Source organism: Echinops telfairi, unplaced genomic scaffold (genome assembly GCF_000313985.2).
Source record: "Echinops telfairi isolate 266 unplaced genomic scaffold, ASM31398v2 ScPeMD7_25;HRSCAF=90, whole genome shotgun sequence".
NCBI lineage: Eukaryota > Metazoa > Chordata > Mammalia > Afrosoricida > Tenrecidae > Echinops > Echinops telfairi.
In genome coordinates this window covers 2,801,524-2,821,248 of record NW_022103922.1, presented here as the reverse complement: position 1 = coordinate 2,821,248, position 19,725 = coordinate 2,801,524, and the positions used below count along the sequence as shown (strand labels likewise).

The following is a 19,725-nucleotide window of genomic DNA, read 5'->3' as shown; positions in this document are numbered from 1 at the left end:
GGATGGATGGATGGATGGATGGATGGATGGATGGATGGAAGGGTAGATGGATGGGTGGGTGGATGGAAGGGTAGATGGATGGGTGGGTGGATGGAAGGGTAGATGGATGGGTGGGTAGATGGAAGGGTAGATGGATGGATACATGGATGGAAGGATGGATGGGTGGATGGAAGGGTAGATGGATGGGTGGGTGGATGGAAGGGTAGATAGTGGGTGGGTGGATGGAAGGGTAGATGGGTGGGTGGGTGGATGGAAGGGTAGATGGATAGATGGATAGAAGGATGGATGGAAGGTGGGGAGCAGGTGAGTTAAAGAGAGGGCTCGTACGGCGTGGATAGAAGCTGTATTTGTGCGTCAGTGGGTCAGTTGGTGGATTGCCTGGCTGGTGATGGGTGGGTTTTCTTATCAGAGAATAAGATGGAGACGGGTGAAGAGAAGAGAGGTAAGCATCTCACCCTGCCCCTCTCCTGGGAGACATGAGCATCAGCGGCCGGAGTCTGTTCTGTCATTAATGAAGCCAATGGAAAGGTGACGAGGTGGAGAGATGGTGGGGGAGTGGGGGTGGGGAGGTGGAAGAAGAGGGTGAGGTCCTTAGGCCTGGGGCTTGGTGCTGAGCAAGGGCAGGTCCTGGGCAGAGAGGACTCGACAGAGGGGCCCAGGCTGGGGTGAGAGGCAGGACCCCAGAGAGGAAGAAGTTGGCTGGTCAACACCTCTCCGTGCCCGGGTCAGTGGCCAGCCTGCCTGGCACTGGGATGCAGGCATTCCATACCTGGGGGCCGGCTGACGTCAGCAGAGAAGAGCCAGTCTGCAGCCTTCCTCGCGTCTGGTCCCACCAGGTAGAATTTCCCGAAGTAGGACATGTCGAACACAGCAGCAGCCTCTCTGCAAGCCAGGCACTCCTTCTTGATCTGGAAGCCCAAGCGTGGGCAAGACTGAGGGGCTGGCCTGCGCATTCTCCGTAAGACCGTGGGGCTGCTCTTTCCCAAGCCCTCTGAGCTCCCCGAGGAAAGCTTCTGGTTGGCAAGCCCTCTGAGCTCTGGAGCACACCCCAACACGCTCTTCTCCACACTCAGAACATGCTCCACAACGGATCACACGCTAACTAAGGGCCACAACGTCACAAGGGCTCGCCTCAACCCAAGCCTTCTCTCTGACGACAATGGAGGCAAATGCGAACCCCTAACGGGTGAGAAATACACCAAGTAGCCTTAGCCTTGCAGACACGGTTTTGCCTCAGTGGGTGAACGCTATTGAGATGTTTGCCCGCTGTCTGAGGTCCAGCTGCCTTGGTGGGTACTTAGAAACGGGCTTTCTGCTCGTATACAGAGTGACAGTCTTGGGACAGTAGCTCTTCCCTGTCCTACAGACTCGCTATGAAGCAGACTCCACTCAATGGCAGGGAGCGGGGGTTGTGTGAGCCGAACCCTCCCTGGTTTTTAAGACAGTGTTGGTTACTGAGGTTTCTAACCTGTGTAAGTGACCCTCCCCTGTCTTTCAGTCTGAAAAAGCGTTCCTGTGTATGCACATTTTCCCAGGACTTTAAATTCCGTACCACCGGCTAGATTCGTGACACTCTGATTACCAAATGGCTCATGGAAGTTACCTAAATATTTCTCAACAGGGTGACAATGCTCCCTCTCAATCAGTGGCTCTCAACCTTCCCAATGCCACGGCCCTTTAATGCAGTCCCTCCTGTCGTGGTGACCGCTGCTGGCCTCTCAAACTCCCTGTCCTCCAGCCGATTCCAACCCCGGTGACCCCCGAGCCTGACTGTTGCTCGGCTGCAGGTGGATCCCCGGGGTGAGGTGGGCTCCAGTCTTCCAGGGTGGCTGAGCCTCACAGTCCCGAGGGTCCCACTGGTCTACCAGACGGGAAGCTGGTCTCCTTCACGCCTTTGCCCTGTGTTCCACATTCTCTTCTGCTCTCTCCGGGGTCTTCTACTGCGGTCCCTCTCAGAGCGGCCCGTCGGCAGTGGTCTCTGGGCACCCTCTAGTCCTTCTGGTCTCAGGGGCCTGCGATTTTGTTTGCAGGGCCTCTGGGTTCATCTGTTTAACAGTTCCACTGGCGTACGATCACAGGCACAAGCATGAGGAAGATGTTCTCAGCAATGATTGAGTCGATGATGACGGCTCTTCTTTAATGCATTTAGACCGCCGAATTGTATGGCGCGTGAATTGCACGCCAACGGAACTGTTAAGAAACAGACTGTGACGAAACAAGCGGATCTACAAAGAAACTCTCAGCCCCCTGGGACAGAAAGACGAGCTGGTGCCCACGGACCACTGCTGACCGACGGCTCCACTATAGAAGACCCTGGCTCAATGGCAGTTAGGAGAGTGGAACAGGACACCCATAAAGCGCATCCTACAACCTGTGGGTCATGACCCCTTTGGGGGTCGAACGGCCCTTTCACAGAGGTCACCTGATTCATAACAGTAGCAAAATGACGGTGATGAAGTAGCAATGAAAATAAATTGGGGGGGGGGGGTCACCATCACACGAGGAACTGGATGAAAGGGTTGTGGCATGAGGAGGGTTGAGGACCACTGGCCTAAAGGTTCCAGTCTCTGCAACCCCCAGGGTCAGTTAGACCCCGCCCGTCCTGCAGAGTCTCAAGTTGAAGTCCACCCAGTAGCAGTGGGTTTGGAGACCATGCTACCAGAAACAGCTGGCTGCTTCTAGGGACTCACGGTGGAGCCACCCTCTGATGGGAAAAGCCGCACAGCTGATGAAGAAGGAAGGAGCCTCCCATTCAGTCAAAGATGGAGAGCTTCCCGAAGACCAGGAGCAAGGCCAGCGCGGCCCGCTCCAGCGCCCGTCAGCACTGCCCGGAGGCTCCGGCCAGGTCAGCGAGGTAGCTACCGTGAGCCATCGTCCTCTCCAAGCAGCCCCGATGGGGCAATGGTTGCGAGCTTGGCGGCAACCCACAAGGTCCGCAGTTCAAAGCCACCAGCTGGTCCTTGGGAGAAAGACACGAGTCTCGAAGGCCACAGGGGCCGTTCAACCCGGCTTTCTATAGGGTCGCTGAGAGTTAGCATGGACCTGAGGGCAGTGGATTTGGGCCTTCTTGTGTCCCCTCCACGTCTCCCCAGCCTTGACACACACACACACACACACACACACACAGGCCCATTCAAGAGGTCTCGGTGCTGGGCGTATTTACACCACAGACACTGGCCGGTGCTACAGAGGTGCTCAGGGCACCGAGTGTCCATTCACTCCCCACACCCCTGCATGTGCCATGGGCTTCCTGCATCTGCCCCGGCCTTACCAGCCCCTGCTCTGAGCCGGGAGCAGTTTCTGCTGGGCAGCTAGGGCTGCAGACCAAAGCTAAAGCCAGCTTCCAGCTGAGGCTCATCTGCTGGCCTGGGGACCCTACCAGCCTCGGAAACAAGCATGGACTCCTGCCTTCAGGCTGCTCGGGCGTCTTGGTCACAAGTTGACTGGCACCCCCTGAGCCCCCGAGTCCCCAAGGGCCAGGAGAGACTGGCTTCAAACACACTAGGCTCACCCCACTACAGAGGCCGCCTGCCCAGAGGGGCTCGGTGGGGAGGTGGGCTTTGTGGCAGGCACCCTCCTGCTCCCTCCGGCCTGCTTACCAGTTTGGCCACCAGGAAGGCAAACATAGTTATCCAGCTTACCTGCTAAAGGTCAGAGGTCCAAACCCCACCCCGCACCCCACCCACAAGACACCTTGGAAGGCAGTTCCTAGAGGTCTACTTGCGACAAACCAGCCCGAGGGAGCCCTGCAGACGCTCTACTGGGCCTCCGTGGGTGGCTGTGAATTAGAGTCCACCCCGCTGCCACCAAGGACCCGAGGCTCCCAACCGACCCAGTCACAACCTGCCGTGCACCAGCAGCAAGCCCCCAGGACCAGCGGCGCGCCCCTCCGTGCAACGTGAAGTGGGGCCTTCATTCAAATTTTATGAAAACTCTTCAAAGCTCAGAGTGGTTACTTGTGGGGCTGTGGTGCCGAAGGTCGGCAGTAGAGAGCCACCACCCGCTCCGTGGGAGAGAGGGGGTTCTGCTCCTGAAATGAGTGACAGTCTCAGAAACTCACAGGGGCGGCTCTACCCTGTCCTACAGGGTCGCTGTGAGTCAGCACCGACCCGATGGCAGAGAGTTAAAAGCTGGAAAGGCATCTAAGGGGCAACGACGACGAGTCTGTCCCAGTTTGGAGGAGATGAGTGACAGGAATTGAAGGTCCACGGGGAAAAGGCAGTCCATGGACTCACGGACCAAGCGAACCCCAGCCTCCGGGACCCAGAGACCAGAATGAGATGCTGCCCGGCTGCCAACTGCTTGGAAAGGGATGCGTCAGAAGATCCCGGGTAGAGAGGGGAGGTGGAGGGAACGTGGAATAAATCGTAAAAGAGACCGGGCTCCAGGCCAGGTAGAGGCTGGTGTGATACCTGAGATGATGACCCTCAGTCCCCCTTTAAGTCTGGAGCCGAATTCTGTCTAATAGGGGGACGCAAAGGAGGCAGGTCTTCAAGGAGATGGACGGACCACTAGCGCAAACCAAGAACGACTGTGGGATGGCGCAGGGGCGCGCTTCCGTCTGGGAGCGGGACCGGCCACACTCCCAGCACCAGGAAGGGGCACATTCCTCTCGGAATCCGTCCATCTGGGAGCAAGGGGCAGCAGCGCTAAGCCCAGGTCAAAGTTCAGAGGGTTAGGAAGGAAGGTGTGGGAACCGGAAACCCAAGATGCAGAGGAGCTGGGGGGAGCAGTGGGCAGCCAAAAGGTAAAATCAAGGCGAGGAGGATTGTTGGATGTAAACCACGATCCGCTCTGGGAGCCTTCCCTACATTCACAAGAGGACGGCTTTTAACCTCAGCGGCATCCACGAGCGGTTTCAGAGAGGCAGCAGCAGACCCGGACATCGGCCTTGGCACTTCTCGGGGCGTGGCCATAGGTGCAGGTAGGCCACCGCGGGGTGGGGCCGGGGCGTGGCCATAGGTGCAGGTAGGCCGCTGCGGGGCGGGGCTCCGGGGCTGCGGGCCTTGTTCTTCCCCAAACCTCCCCGTCCTGTCTGTCTCTGCTGTGCCGGCAGTGTGTTCGAAGCTGAGAGCCCACTGCTCCCGGCCCCGGAGGTATACAGCTGGGACGCTGCTCAGAGAGGGGACTCTGCCTGCGCCTGCCTTGGCACAGAGGGAGGGGCCAGAATGAGAGGCTCCCCCAGGCCCAGGTGCTCACCGCCTCGTGGTGGGGCGGGAAGTGGAAGGTGTACTCATCGCTCAGCAGCTTGTTGTAGGTGTAGTCCTGGTGCGCCTGGTGCCCGTAGGCTCCGTAGTAGTCGTAGTCCAGGACCTGTGGACAGAGCACGTTGTCACCGCTGGGTCACCCTGGCCTTGCCTGCCTTCCTGCCCATGCACATACAGGGCCGGGGCGGCTGGCAGACCCTGAAGGGATCCTGGGGGCACAGCGTGAGCCGGCTTTATACTCAGTCCTGCCCTCACAGAGTGATGGGGGGGGCAGGCATTCCATAAGCAGTCAATGCCCCTTGGTGGGGTGCCAGGAGGGTGGGGTGTATTCAGGACTTGGGAGTAGGGACTGGGGGGAGCTGGGGGTCAGGGCCAACCCCGAGCAGGGAGAGGAAGGGGTGACGAGGGGTGGGCAGCCTGGATGGTACCAGGTACTCTTGCCATGGTGACGGCACCTGTCTACACTGGGGAAACTGAGGCACAGAGGCCTGGACCACCTCAAGATCAAGGCAGAACCTGGGTGGAAGGCGGCAGGGGTCTCCGGGACTGGCCCCTCACCTCACCGGACTCAGTTTCTCCCCTCACCCACTCGAAGACCCTCTGAGGGTCTATTCCCACTGACAAAGCCCTCCCTCACTGCGCACCCACAGAGGGGGGGCAGCTGTCCGCCTTCCATCACCAGCCCCTAGGTGAGAGTCCAGAGTGGGTGATGCCGAGCCCTGCAGAGGGTCCTCCCAGGACCACTCCTTGATGGGGCAGCAGAGGGTACTCCAGCTCCCCACCCAAGCCTCTCCCAGCCAGCCACGTGGGAGAAGGGAGCACTGGGGGCCATCCAGAGTCCTGCCTGGCCTGGTCTCCAGCCAGCCTCTCTGCCTGGGCCCCAAGCCCTCAGCCCGGCCCCCTGTAGACAGAGTGTCCTCATCATGGGGGCTCTGTGTCCCAGCCAGTGGGGACAGGGGACAGTGGCTGACAGCTGGGAGCAGCCTAGGCTGCCGTAGCCCACTGAGGCCCTGGAACTCAGGGGACCTGGTTGCTATGACAACGGGAGCTGTGCTGAACTGAAAAGGGATTGATGGGGCCACAGAGGAGCCCCAGGGCTCCCCAGAGTCGCTCAGACAAGCTACTGCCGGATGGATCCCGGCGGAGCCCGGAGCTCCCCGGGCACCCAGAGCCAGCCGGTGAGACCCCGCTTATCAACTAGGCCGAGAAGTCACACACCTTCCCACCGATATAAACTCGCAGGTGTAGTTGCCAAAAACCACAAGAGTGGGCTTGGGAGATGCTACCTCTAACGTGGGCCCCCGCCCTCTGCCCATCCCCCCTCCCATGGCATGGGCTCAGGTGTCTGGGTCCCACTGGGTCCTGGCTGTGGAGCCCTCCCGGTGGGGGTGGGGGCACCGGTACCCGTAGAGGCATGGCCCAAGGCAGGTGCCCCGCTCTGATGGGCAGATGGGGGCCGGGGCTTTGCCTGCTGTCACTTAACCATCAACCCAAACTCAGGGTCTGATCTGGCTCCAAGGGGCAGGAGGGCAAGAGGGCAGGGCAAGGGCAGGGGAGACGGACTGTGGCCAGGCAGACCTCTGGGCCGACGGGCAGTCCCCCTGGCTGGTAGAGGTGGCCCTACCTACCGGGGCTGCCCCGTGGGGGCTGAACCATCCGGGCCGCTCCCAGCCATGTCTCTCTTGGAACACGCAGCCTTGAGCCAGCAGCTCCTGGCAGAGGGAGAGAGAACGTCACCTTCCACCTGGCCGACAAGCACCCGGGACCCCGCAACACCCCAAGTCCCGCAGACGGCAGCTTCAGGCAGCCTTGACCCACTCTGCCCCTCAAACCTGAGGGTGCTTGGGCAGGAGGTCCTCAAACCCTGACCAGGCCCACAGCCCACACGGCCTCGTCCCAAGCGGGCACAGCCGTCTGACAGCAGGTGGCCCCCTGACCGCAGGGAGGGTGTGCTGTGGTCACACTGGCACTCGGTGACCCCAATATGTCTCTCCTGGGATTCAGTGATTCCAGGCTTCTTGGGAGGCACAACCCAGGTGTGAGTGACCGTCCCCACCCCAGTGAGAGGTGCCCAGTGACCTTAGAGGGACAGTCCTCTAGGGACCCCATGCACAGTGGGGTCTCCTCTGAGTGGGAACCCCCAGTCTACGGGAGGGGGTATGTATCCCTGCCAACACTTAGAATGCCATGGAGTGGGCCTCCAGCGGGAGGAGGTACAGCAGCCCCACCTGGCAAACCTGACAGCGTCGTCTCACAAGGGTGGGGTGCTCAGGACGTAAGAAGTGACAACAGGTGGCTGGTCAGGGAGACCCCGGGCTCAGGTGGGCTGGTCCATCGGTCAGGCCAGAAGCCCTCAGTCCAGGTGGTCTGGGAACTGACCACTGACAGCCTGGACCCTGCCCTGGGTCTTCCCGCCCCCCCATCCCCACGAGGGAGGTTCAGCTGCAATGCCTCCTGCCTCCTCCGCTTCCCACTACCCTCTCAGCAGCTGTGGGGGCGGGCTCTGAAAACCAGATAGGCCAAAGACCAGGGAGCTGACCAGCCAGGAGGAAGGCCAGGACCCAGGGGAAGCCCAGGGAAGGAGCACCCAGGCCATGGGGGCCTGGGTGGCCATGCAAGCGCAGGCCCCAGAGAAGAGCACTTGACAGTGGGTTTTGCCATATATGTAGGAGTTTACCGGGGTGGGCAGGGCATCTCAGTTGGGCTTAGGATCATGCTGCTGGCTGGCTGCTCCTCCCTCTGACCCGATCTTCCCCAGACCTGCCCCAGACCTACCCCCACCTGTCTGACAGCACATGTATGACCTCCTGCCTTTTCAGTCACCTGCATTTTCGTGTCCCCAGGCAGGACCTCTTCCTGCACATTCAGCAACATGTCCCAGCCCGGGCTCAGGGCCTGACTTGTCAGGGTACTCAGCAAGCACATGGGACATTCAGGCCTCGGTGCCTCTCCTGCCCTGCTGTCCCCCAACACCCCGGGCGCGGGGAGCAGGTACCTTGTGCAGGGGGTCTTGCCGCATGTTGCGTCCCGCCAGGGGCTCGTCGTGGGGGAAGACCACAGAGTAGTTCTTGGCATAAGACTCGTGGCTGCGCTCCCGGACCCAGCGGCCGTGGTCAGTGAGTGAGTGGTGGAAGCGTCTGTGGACGGAGGGCAGGTCAGCACCTGGAGACCATGACGGGGGACCCCCAGGGGGTCCAGCCCCTGACACAGGGACCCCGAGGGCACTGTGGTGGCAGCATCCAGAGACAGGCGTTGGTCCAGTTCAGGTGATGGCCTGAGGCACCTCTGCCAGGCTGCATGCAGTCAGAGACAATGGGCTAGATTCCATCCCTGGACCCCCAGGAGAGCTGGTGGAAGAGCCCAGACAGGCCCAAAGCTGTGCCAGTGCCAGGGGCAGGGCCTCAGTGTACACCCCACCCCACCACCCGGGTTCCATGTCCCCACACTTCAGCAGGCACAGGTAGGCACAGAAGCAGAGTTGGGGGTGAGGAGGGTGCAGGGGCTGGGATCCAAGCTCTGGGGAGGCCCGGTGCTACAGGGTGGGGGTGGGGTGGGGGCGGGAGAACTGCTCTGCCCTGCCCCTGCCTAGTCACCCTACATGAGGCCACCCCTCCCTTCAGGTGGGGCAGGCAGCCAGAGCTCCACACCACTGCTCACATGCAGTGAGCTTGGAGCAGAAACACACACACACACACACTCCCTGCAGCCAGTCTGGGGGTGGGCAGGGGTGATAGCCATGGTTGCACACAGGGGACACAGGAGGGAGGGAGCTGACCCGGTCTGGGGGGCCAGGCCATGAAAGGTAGGCAGAGCTTGCCCCGTGGGAACAGAGGCTGGGAGTGGGGGCGGGAGGGGGGGGGGCTCCTTCAAGGACCTGTGTCAAGATTGGAACAGCTATGCATGGGTGTGAGCTCAGGACCCTGGGCCCCCACCCAGTAAGGGGAGGTGCACCCCCCACCCTTGGGTGCCTGCCATGTGCACAGCCTCCGGGACTTGCTCCCACAGTCCTTTGCAGCCCGTGCCAGCACAGCGAGTCCGACGGAGTCCAGCCACCCCGCCAGCAAGCATGGAGCACACACTCCTGACCTCTGTCCCTCAGTTTCCCGCTCTGTAAAGTGGAGGACAGTGGGAGGGGCTGCGACCTCCAGGGGAGGGGCTCTCCCAGTCCTTGGCTGTCTCTGCCACTCTGGGGAGGCCTTGTCCGGACCTGCCTGCCCAGGGGACACTCACCTGATGTCGTAGCCATACATGTCCTTCTCGGGCCGTCCATGGATGACCCAGTGTGCCAGCTCCTGCCCACAGCCACCGCCCAGCATCATTCCTGGCGGGGGGAGGTGGAAGTGGGGGTCACAGTCTCCTGTTGGCCCCAGAGCCCCCCCCCATCCCCTGAGCCCCACAGTCTCTGGGCGCTGCGGCCGCACCCACCTGCGCTGTTGAAGCCACAGCCTAAGAAGAAGCCGCGCAGCTCGGGCGCCTCCCCCATCAGGGGCTTGTGGTCTGGCGTGAAGGATTCTGTAAGGGATGGGCCTGGTAAGTCTCCCTGCTCTGCACCCACCTGAGGACCGGGTCTCCCCAGAGAGAATGTGTCAGGATGGGGGTCTGCAGGTGCCTCCTTCACCCAGACCCCCCACCCCCACCGCTCAAACCCCAGCCCAAGAGCCACCTACTCCAGGGAGCTGCCCTGGCGTGCCTATCCAGCCACAGGATCCCCGACCATCCTCCTACCAAGAAGGGGCGCTTGCCTCCTGCCCTGCACGTCGTCCCAGGACCCCCACCCTCTGGACTGAGAGCCCCCAGGACAGGCCCGGCTCAGACTCAGCGCCCATCCGGCTGACACACACAGAGCAGCTTCCTAGGACAGAGTAGCCCCACCCCCACAGGATTTCTGAGATGGTCCGCCTCCATGGGAGCAGACGGCTTCCTCGTTCCCCCTCAGAGCCGCTGGTGGGTTCCAACCACCGACCTTGCCGTTGGCAGCCCTCTGCTTCGCCCACTGCTGGTGCTTGATTGGAAGCGAGTGTCTGGGGCCCTCTCTGCAGCCGGACCACGCGGCAGGGGAGCCTGGCATAACGGCACCATAGGGGCTTCCCAGCCTGGGGCCTGGATTTGAACCCTGTGAACTTGCCCCCCACTAGCAGAGTGCACTTGGGCTCTCTGAGCCTTCATTTGCCCACCTGTAAAGTCGGGGTGATGTATTTGCCCCACAGGGCTGTGAGTTAGGCAGCCCCACTAGTATCTGCAGCCCCCCATCATGGGCCAGGCCCCCCATCTGGAGCCAATGTCCAGATCCACACAAGGGGGCTGCAGGAGGAAGACAAGGTGGGGTGAGGGGCGCAGGGGGAGTGGGGTGTAGAGGTGGGGGGCTAAGGGTGAGCGGGGTATAGAGGTGGGAGCTGGGGCTCAGAGGGAGCAGGGTGTAGAGGTGGGGGCTGGGGCTCAGGGTGAGGGGGACCAAGAAAGCTTCAGGGACGCATCTGAGCTGATGGGGCCCAGACAGGGGGACAGGGGTCAGGGGTCCCAGAGCGAGGTGAGAAAGCGTTCAGCACCTGCAGGAGGGGGTGGAGCTGGGGGGTGAGGTTAGAGGACTGGAGGCAGGTGGGAGGGGACTAGGAGCCAAGGTAGGGAGCTGGGTGCTTCTCCGGGTGGGTGGAGTCCCTGGGCCCAGACACGTCTTCCCGCAGCCTGGCTCCATGACCCTACCTTCCCTCTCCATGGCGGGGCTGGTGCCCCTGCTCTGGGTGGCACGCTCCCACACCCCTGAGCTGTGCCCCCCAGTGGCGCCAGGTCTCCCTTGTCAGGCTGGAGGCCAGCCCCTGAGTGAGGGCGGCGCTGTGGATGCTGGGAATCACCCCCAGGAGGCCTCGCCCAGCTACAGCCCCCACTCACCCGGACCGCAGACCGTGGACTTGACCCCTGTCCTCTCCAGCACGGGGACCCGGTTGATGGCGCCTTCGATGTGCTGGGTGAACACGTCCCAGTCCAGGTCAAAGAGGCCAAAGGCAAACTTGTCTGACACCTGTGTGGGCGGAGTGGAGACCGTGTCCTGTGGCTGCCGGGAGCAGCCCAGAGCCTGCTCCTGGCCTCCCCTCGACCTCTGCCGGGTGGGCAGGCTAAGCAGGGCCAGGTCAGGGGCTGGGGTGGTCCCTCAGGTCCCCCAGACCTGTCTCCCCCATGGTAGGCCCTCAGCAGGCCTGTGTGTCCTCTCCTGTACAGACCTCCCCCCACAAGCATCCACCTGGCCACCTGCTTCCTCCTCTCTTTCCATCCCCGTGTTGACCCTGTTGTGCCCAGGCTGCCACGGGCCCCACTGCCTGGCAGAGAGGCCCTTCTCAGGTCTGGCTGGCCTCCCCCACGACATCAGTCAGGGGTGTGCTGCAGCGGACCTCGGGCCTCACCCCCATTCCTTCTTCCTAGGTCATGCCCACTCTGACCACCTCCTCCAGGAAGCCTGCCCTGACTGCCAGGCCATAGGCAGCCCTCCCACCTCAAGCTTCCCACGTTGCTCACACCCTGCCGATCTTGTTCAGGGTGCCGATCAGGACCCCAAAGTCCATGACACATGTGACCATCTGTGTGCCACCAAACACAGCACCCAGCCCAGGCTTCTTCCCATCACACCCCTCCCAGAAAGCTGGACACTCTCCGGTCATGTGGCCACCAGCACGGGTGGACACTGTGAGTGTAGGGACAGGGTGGCCGTGTGCACTCAGGGGTCCCCAGGCCTGGAGGAGAGGCTGCTGCAGCTGGGGGAGTGGGGTGTGGGGGGCAGTGGTCCTGACAGCTTCCATCCTCTGAGGTCAGCATGCGTCTGCCCCACAGCCCCTCGCTCCTGGGGCCTCAGCACAATTCTGACCCTGGGTGTTGTTCTCTTTGGGGGGGCTTAGAGAAAATGGGGCTTGGCCTCCCTTGTGGGGCCATTGGGCCTGCCCCAGCAATGCCCCAGGTGTGTGGCTAGAACATTTCAGTGGGTAGGGGGGTCTGGAAGCCCCTTGCACAGTGCACCCCCTGCCCAACTCACAATACCCCCAGGGTTCAGCCGCTCACCTCCTGGCAGAAGATGGGGTTGGCTTCATAGCCGCCCACAGACAAGGCGTCCCCCTGCAGGCGGAGGTACACAGACGCATCGTGGTCTCGGACATTGGGCATGTTCTGAAAGGCAGAGTGCCGGGGCCTGGGGTCAGCAGGCCGGGCTGGGGCCAGGCGTTCCCCCACGAGGGGACCTTGCCCTGCTCTTGTCACGGGCCCTGAAGACAGCACGGGTAAGGCTTCTGTTTCATGCAGCACCAGAAAATGCTCCTCATCCAGGTCTCCCCTTCCCCACAGGTAACAGCCAAGGGATGGGAAGAAGGGGACACAAGGAGAGGTGTACCCACAAAGGTCAGAGAGCAGGGGAGGTGACGGTGGGGTGGGGAGTGGTCCAATGTCCACTTCTGGTGGACAAGGAGACGCCGCTCAGGTTCAGGGTGAGGGACAGGATGAGTCAAACTCTTTGTCCCCTTCCCCAGGGGCCCCCATAGCTGAGCAGGGCAGGGGGTCTGAACACAGGAAAGTTGGCTAAAGGTTGAACCCAGGTGCTGCCCCCACCCCCTTCCAGGCTCTGTGCTCCAGGTTCCAAGAGGGAAGAGACTTAGGGGAGGGGTCTCTGGCCACAGCAAAGGGTGCTGCTCTAAGAAGCCCACCCTCTCCAGCTTCAGATCAGCCAGATGGTCACTGGAGACCACAGGTAGGGCTCTGAGATGGGCGGTCTTGGGACACACCACACCAAGGCCTGCTGATGCCCTCCCTGCCCAGGGGAAACCCAATGCACAACCAGACATCCGCTATCCAGTCAGTGCTGATCCACAGCGTGCCCGCTGGACGGGGAAGCTGCCCCTTGAGATCTCCCAGACTGGAACTCTTCGGAAATAGAAAGCCTCATCTTCCACCCGAGGAGAAGCAAGCCCTCCTGAGGGTGTCTTACAGGAAAGGCAGAGGGCGGCCTGTGAGGCCCCAGCAGGCAGCCAGGGGATGCCCCAAAGCCCCCCGTGCTACAGAAACTGGGGCCCACAGGGAGCAGGGCCCTTCGATGCCAGAATCTGGACTCCCCACAAAGAACATGGGGGCTTTGGGGCTCGGGTCTGGGGCAGCCCAGATGGGCATGGAGCCTGCTTGCCCAGAGCACTTGTGGGCACCCAGCTGCCCATGCCCAGGGACCTCCTGACCAGGCGTGCAGAGGGTGTCAGCAGGGAAGGCCTTGGAAGGGTCCCCTGAGCTCCCGAGGATGAAGGCCCTGCCTGACATGACACCGCTCTCTGTGCTGGGGGTGGGCAGGTAGTGGTCCTGGCCAGCCGTGAGTGACCCGTGGCTATGGGTCAGCATGGGTCCCCAAGGCTGTGCCTGTGCCAGCCAAACGGACTTGTCGGGAGTCCCGCTGGCTGGCACCGGGGCCTGTCCGGGGGTGTCTTCTTCAAGAGGAGGACCCGGGCACACAGGGAATGGGGTCGATGACACTGGTGAACTGCGGGGACAAGCCAGACTGCCTAGAGAGGCGGGCACAGGGTGGTCCTGCTGACACCCTAAACCCGACTTCAGTCCACAGAGCTGTGTGTGGGCCCCCGCGGCCCGGGCCCCAGACCCCCCTATGGCCCTCAGGATGAGGATGGAGGCATGTGAACCTTGCTCCCCAGTCCCCCACTTCCTCCAGCAAAGTTTCCGAGCTCTGGTCTGGAGGCTGGCCCCTTGGCTCCTGGACCAACCTGAGCTTAGCTTCATGAGAGGACCATCACCCCGGCATGTAAGGCTCTCACCTGGGATTCCACGCCTCAAAGTCAGGCACTGGTGGACACCCCGTGGTGACCCGTCCACCACCTGCCCTTCAGTCCAGCCCAGGACCCACCAGGAGCTGACTGCAGCCAAAGAGTGCCACCTGGTGGCCAGTAGGGGACAGCGCCCAGAGCCGGCTCAGCAATCAAGGGCTTCTCCTAGCGCTGAGCAGGCCTGCTGGAGCACCGTCCACCACAGGGACTATGTGCACGGGAGAGCACCAGTCCGCACACCCAGCCAGGGGAAGGAGAATCAGACCCGTCCCACCCTCTGCCCATGTACTTTCCAGGCCAGTCCCGCCCTCTGTCCATGTACTGACCAGGCCCGTCCTGCCCTCTGTCCTTATACTGACCAGGCCTGTCCCACCCTCTGTCCATGTAATGAACAGGCCTGCCCCACCCTCTGTCCATATACTGACCATCATGCCTCATCTCTGACACCCTGCTGGCCAACCAGCCCCTCCCACTGCCCATTATCCTCTGAGCTTTGTCCCTGCCCCCACCCCATGTGCCCTACCAATAAGCACCCCTCACCTCCTCTGGGGTTGTCTGTATCACTGCCCACCGCCCATACCGCCACCACTGCCCACCCTTTCCTCTTGCGGCCCCGAGGGAAGGAGGGAAAGAGGGCAGGGGCCAGTGCTCCCTAGGATGTGGGGGGAGCACGCAGATCCGCAGGGTTCCCAGGACCTAACAACAACCTCCTACTCATGGACGTGACCAGAGAGGACTCAAACCGACCGTGTCTGAGGGAGAGACCATGGGGCAGCCGAGTGAGGCCAGGGGCTGGTTGGGAAGTGGACCATCAGAGGCTCCTGCATGCCCATCAGTTCAGGGTGGAGTTTAAGACGAGTTCTCATAAGTTCAGGCTAAAGGGAACGGGCCACTGCAGAAAGGCAACCCGGCAGGGCAGGCTGGGGCCACGGTTTGGGCACCAGAGAGCCCTGCCCCAGGTCAGGGGGGTGGCATACACCCCACCCAGCCACCCCCACCCCTGCCACCTCCTCTCTGACATCTCAGACCATCCATCTCACAGATGACGTGACTGGGGCCCGTGGGAGTCATGCCGTCTGTACCTCGATGGCCCGGGGCTCAGAGTCAGGCCCACAGGCACCCCCACGACCCAGGCAGCAACACCTGAACCCTGGGGCATCCAGGCCCTAAGTCACCTGGATGCTCTCACCCATCTGGGCCCTGGCTCACCTGGATGCCCTCGATGCGTTCAGTGACGACGTAGGCATGGTGCATGGCCACCAAGGGGACCTTGACTCCAGCCATGCGCCCCACTGCACCGGCCCATACTCCTGCAGGGGAGCACACACGCTGCTCAGGACAGCCCTCCTGGTGGCAGGCCACAGGACCCCTGCAGGCCCACCTAGGCCGCACCCCCACCCCAGAGAGACACCGGGCAGGGGCAGCGGGAGAAACCACCCTTCCACCTGCGCAGTTGACCACGACGGGCGTCTGGATGGAGCCGTGCATGGTCTCCACCGCTGCGACGCGACGCACCCCGAAGTCGTCCGTGCACACTCGGATGCCGGTCACTGGGCAGTTCTCGATGACCTGGCCCGAGAGAGCTGCTGCCAGTGTCCTCTGGGGTCTGGGGCTCCCCACTCTCTGAGCACCCACTCTCAACAGACAACCTGCCCCCCTTGATGGGAGCTGGGGAGCAGACTCAGCCCTGGAGCAGTGGGGCAGCCACAGGTGGGGCTGCCAGCCAGGTGGACACGTCCAGAGGAGTGGACCCATCATCTCTGCTGGACACGACCACCCGCCCTGGAGACTCCAGGGGTCGGTCAAGCTTCATCTGAAGAAGTGGGACTTGGAAAGCAAATGTTTTGAGAATGATGAGGGCAATGAATGTACAAATGTGCTTTACACAATGGATGGATGTATGGATTGTGGTAAGAGTTGTATGAGGCCCTAATAAAACTATTTTTTTTAAAAAGAATGTACAAATGTGCTTTACACAATGGATGGATGTATGGATTGTGGTAAGAGTTGTATGAGGCCCTAATGAAATGATTTTTTTAAAAAGCGGGACCCGATAACCAGGGTGCATTCGAGCAGGGATGTATCACACAAGAGTCCTCTGGTTCCTTGGGGCTCCCTCCCCACCCACTGTCATGACCCCAGGGCTGCTTCCCACTGTGGACTGAATGGGAGCATGTGCACAGAGAGGAGATAAAGCTCTCGGCACACGGAATCCAGGAACGGCATGGGAGTAGTGATACAGGGCAGGGGGAAGTGGAGGGGACGAAGGGAGAGCCGATGGCAATAATCGACACATAACCACACACACCCCTCCAGGGGGAAGAACGACAGAAACCATGGGGGAAGAGAGACAGCGGTCAGTGTGAGATATGAAAACAATAACAATCTACACTCTATCAAGGGGCCCGGGGGGTGGGGTGGGGTGGGGCAAGAAAAGAGGAGCTGATCCCAAGGGCTCAATAGAAAGCAACTGTCTAGAAACTGGCAACCTACGTACAAACATGCCTGATACAATCTACGTGTGGATTGCAACAGGAGTTGTAAGAGCCCCCAATAAAAGGAGCTCTCAATAAAAAACGAGGTCGTGTGAGAGAATGCCCGCGGCCACGTCCACCTTGGTCCCACAGCGCTGCAGCCCAAATGCTGGCAGGTCGAGGCCCTCAGAAGAAAGGCCTGATGGTCCTGGGCCTGACAGCCTTCACTGGAGCCCCGAAGGAGTGTGGCTTTGCTCTGGCGCCCACGAGGGTGCCCGGGGTCAGAGCCCGGAAGACAGCAGGGGGAAGAGAGGGGGGTGCCAGCCCAGGAGCTTCTCCCAGGAAGCTCCAGAAATCCAATATCTTATTCCATTTGCCTGCGAGCTTCTTCAAGCCCCTGAGAGACAGCACAGGACCTGAAGAAGGGCATCCTGCCTGGTGAGGGGCGGGGGGCGGGCGCAAAATAAAAAGGACAGCCCTCAAAGATACGATGGACATGGGGGGCTCCAACCAGGGCCTCCAACGGAGCGCAATCGTGAGGCGGGAGCAGGACCGGGCAGTGTTTAGTTCCGTTTGCCGTCCATCGGGCCACTGTGAGTCGGCACCGAGCATCAGGGCAGATGCACAGTGTGCAGGCACACCCCGTCTCACAGGGCCTGCGGACACACGTGGGGCACACATCTGAGGTCCACGCCAAGCCTGCCACGGCATCGTCTCACGGGCGCGAGCTCTCGCTGCCTGCCCGTGCCACAGCCTGGTCCCTCGCTCGCTGTTTCCAACTTGCTCACCAGGCGGTACCATCCACGACCAGAAACAATCGAAAAGACTCTCCGCCACCGGGTGGATGCCCAGCGTAGAGACCCTGCGGCCCGGGAGAGCCGCCCCTGTGGGTTTCCCAGGTTGTGACAAAGCCAGCCTGGCTCTCTCCCTTGGCTTCTGCTGCAGACCCTACGGGACCTGCGGAGCCACCAGGCTCGCTCTGTCAACAGCCATTGAACTTCCCAGCACCTGTAAAAGGTTTGCCGCTTCCTCCCCCTGCTATCATGACCCCAGTTCTACCTTACAAATCCAGCTAGACCAGGAGCATGTACCCTGGTACAGAGAAGAGCTCTCTACACATGGAATCCAGGACAGATACACCCCCAGGAACAGAAAGGGGAGTAGCAATACCATGAGGGTAGGGGGAAGGTGGGGAGAGGAGGGAGAAGAAGGAGGAACGGTTCACAATGATGGACGTAAGACGGCACCCTGCACCCCTGTCCAGGTGGGCGAACAGCAGAAAAGTGGGTGAAGGGAGGCAGCAAACTGTGTAAGACAGGAAAATAAGAATCATTTATAATTTATCAAGGGTTCACGAGGGTGGGAGGGGAAAAAGAGCTTATACTCAGGGCTCAAGCAGAAAGAAAATGTTTTGAAAGTGATGAGGGTGACATATGTACAAATGTGCTTGATACAATGGATGGATGGATTGGTATGAGATCTGTAATAAGAACCCCCAATAAAATGATTTCTAAAAAGGTAGGTTCACGCAGGAGTGTGGAAACTTGTTTTTTATAGGCACCGGGGCTGTGGCTTCTCTTGTTGTTTCTACGTGTGTGTGACTGAGACCCCAGAAGACAAATTACAGAGGGGGCTCCTGGCCGAGCCACCCACTGCCAGGGGAAGTTGAGTGTCCATGGAGGGGGGAGGGGGACAAGGGCCGGCTGGAGGAGGGCCGGGCCCCAGTACCTGGGCTCCTCGGGCAGTGGCGGCCCTAGCCAGGGTGGTGCAGGTCCCAGCAGGGTCCATGGTCCCGTCGTGTGGCACGTACAGAGTCCCGTAGAGGTCGTCCACGTTCATCAGCGGGTACAGCTCCTTGGTCTCTGCTGGGCTCAGCACGTGGGACTCCACGCCATAGGCCTTGCCCAGCTAGGGGTCCCAGAGACAATGACTAGCCATTGGAAGCTTGCCCCAGGCCCTCTCCCAGGGCCCCTCTTGTCCCACCTTCCAATGCCCGGAAGCCTTGGCCAGGTGCCTCCTGGAACTCTGGCCAGGACCCATGACCCCCTGACCCTCTCCCCTGAGTCAACAGCAGGGTCAGCACGGGACCTGAGCAATGGGTGATGATAGCTTCTCTCAGGAGCCGGGTGGCTCAGCAGTCAAATACCCAGCTGTTCAGACACTGGGGTAGGGCTCCTCTGTCACCGGGTCACCGGGGGTCACCGGGGGTCACAGGGGGTCAGGATCAGTGGAGGGCACAGCAGCAGTAGTTTCTGGGACCAGTGTGGTGGAGGGACTGAAGGGGCCCTCAGCCCAGGAAACATGGGCCTGGCACACGCTGCGTTTTGTACAAAAGGTTTGAGGCCACCCAGCGTCCAGCAAGCCTGTGGGCATCACGTCCCCACAGCCGTGCTCACTCTGTCTGTGGTCACACTCACAGTTTCAACTTTTTCCAAGCTGTCTTTCAAACTTTCTCATCGTGCTATTTACTGCACATTGAGAAATTTGTTTTTAATTTTTAAAAACCCACTGCCATGAACAGGTTTTGACTCATTGGGACCCTCTAAGCAGCGGTTCTCAGCCTTCCTCATGCCTCGACCCTTTCATACAGTTCCTCATGTGGTGGGGAGCCCAATCATAACATTATTTACGTTGCTACTTCATCACTGTCATTTTGCTACTGTCGTGGATCGGGCGACCCCTGGGAAAGGACCGTTCGACCCCCAGGTCCTATAGGGTTTCCGGGGCTGTGCATCTCTATGGGAACAGACAGCCTCATCTCCCTTGTGCAGAACAGCTGGTGGGTTTGAACCACTGACCTTGCCTTAGCAGCCCACAGGTCCAGCTGTGTTTGCCCTAGACTGTAGGCGCAGAGCCCCCATGGCTCAGTGAGCGCCCTGTCAACCACAAGGTCAGCAGTTCAAAACCACCAGCTGTTCGGTGGAAGAAAGACAAGGTTTTGAACCGGGAGTTGCCATCTCTGAAACCTCCGGCTGTCGGGTGTTCGTGAGTCGGAATCCCTCCAGGGCAGTGATTTGCAGTCTAGGGAAGCGGCAGGTAGTCTGTGGGTCAGACCAAGGGCAAACGCAGCTTCAATTCACTAGGAAGCCCCAATAAGGGGTGCGACCCATCGGGAACCCACAAGTAAAAACCTCCCCTGTGGATCTAACGTTTGGGGCCGGCGGCTCGGGTCCCGTGCAGGGCACAGAACACCACCTTCTCGGACTGCTCAGTGCCTGGTAGGCCACGCCTCCCCACAGATGATTGGCA

The 19,725-nt window shown here is 60.9% G+C and overlaps 1 protein-coding gene across 1 annotated transcript in view; it reads right to left on the bottom strand.

Moving 5' to 3' along the window:
• Positions 1-19,725, bottom strand: part of SARDH (sarcosine dehydrogenase) — a 44,539-nt gene that overhangs the window by 18,846 nt on the left and 5,968 nt on the right. The window contains exons 4-14 of the mRNA XM_004714527.2: positions 18,205-18,384; positions 15,448-15,571; positions 15,212-15,312; positions 12,252-12,356; positions 11,094-11,223; positions 9,633-9,719; positions 9,438-9,528; positions 8,203-8,344; positions 6,836-6,919; positions 5,200-5,313; positions 770-908 (exon numbers count right to left, since the gene is read on the bottom strand). Of these exons, the coding sequence (XP_004714584.1) occupies positions 770-908; positions 5,200-5,313; positions 6,836-6,919; positions 8,203-8,344; positions 9,438-9,528; positions 9,633-9,719; positions 11,094-11,223; positions 12,252-12,356; positions 15,212-15,312; positions 15,448-15,571; positions 18,205-18,384 (1,297 nt within the window). The remainder of the gene's footprint in view (positions 1-769; positions 909-5,199; positions 5,314-6,835; positions 6,920-8,202; positions 8,345-9,437; positions 9,529-9,632; positions 9,720-11,093; positions 11,224-12,251; positions 12,357-15,211; positions 15,313-15,447; positions 15,572-18,204; positions 18,385-19,725) is intronic.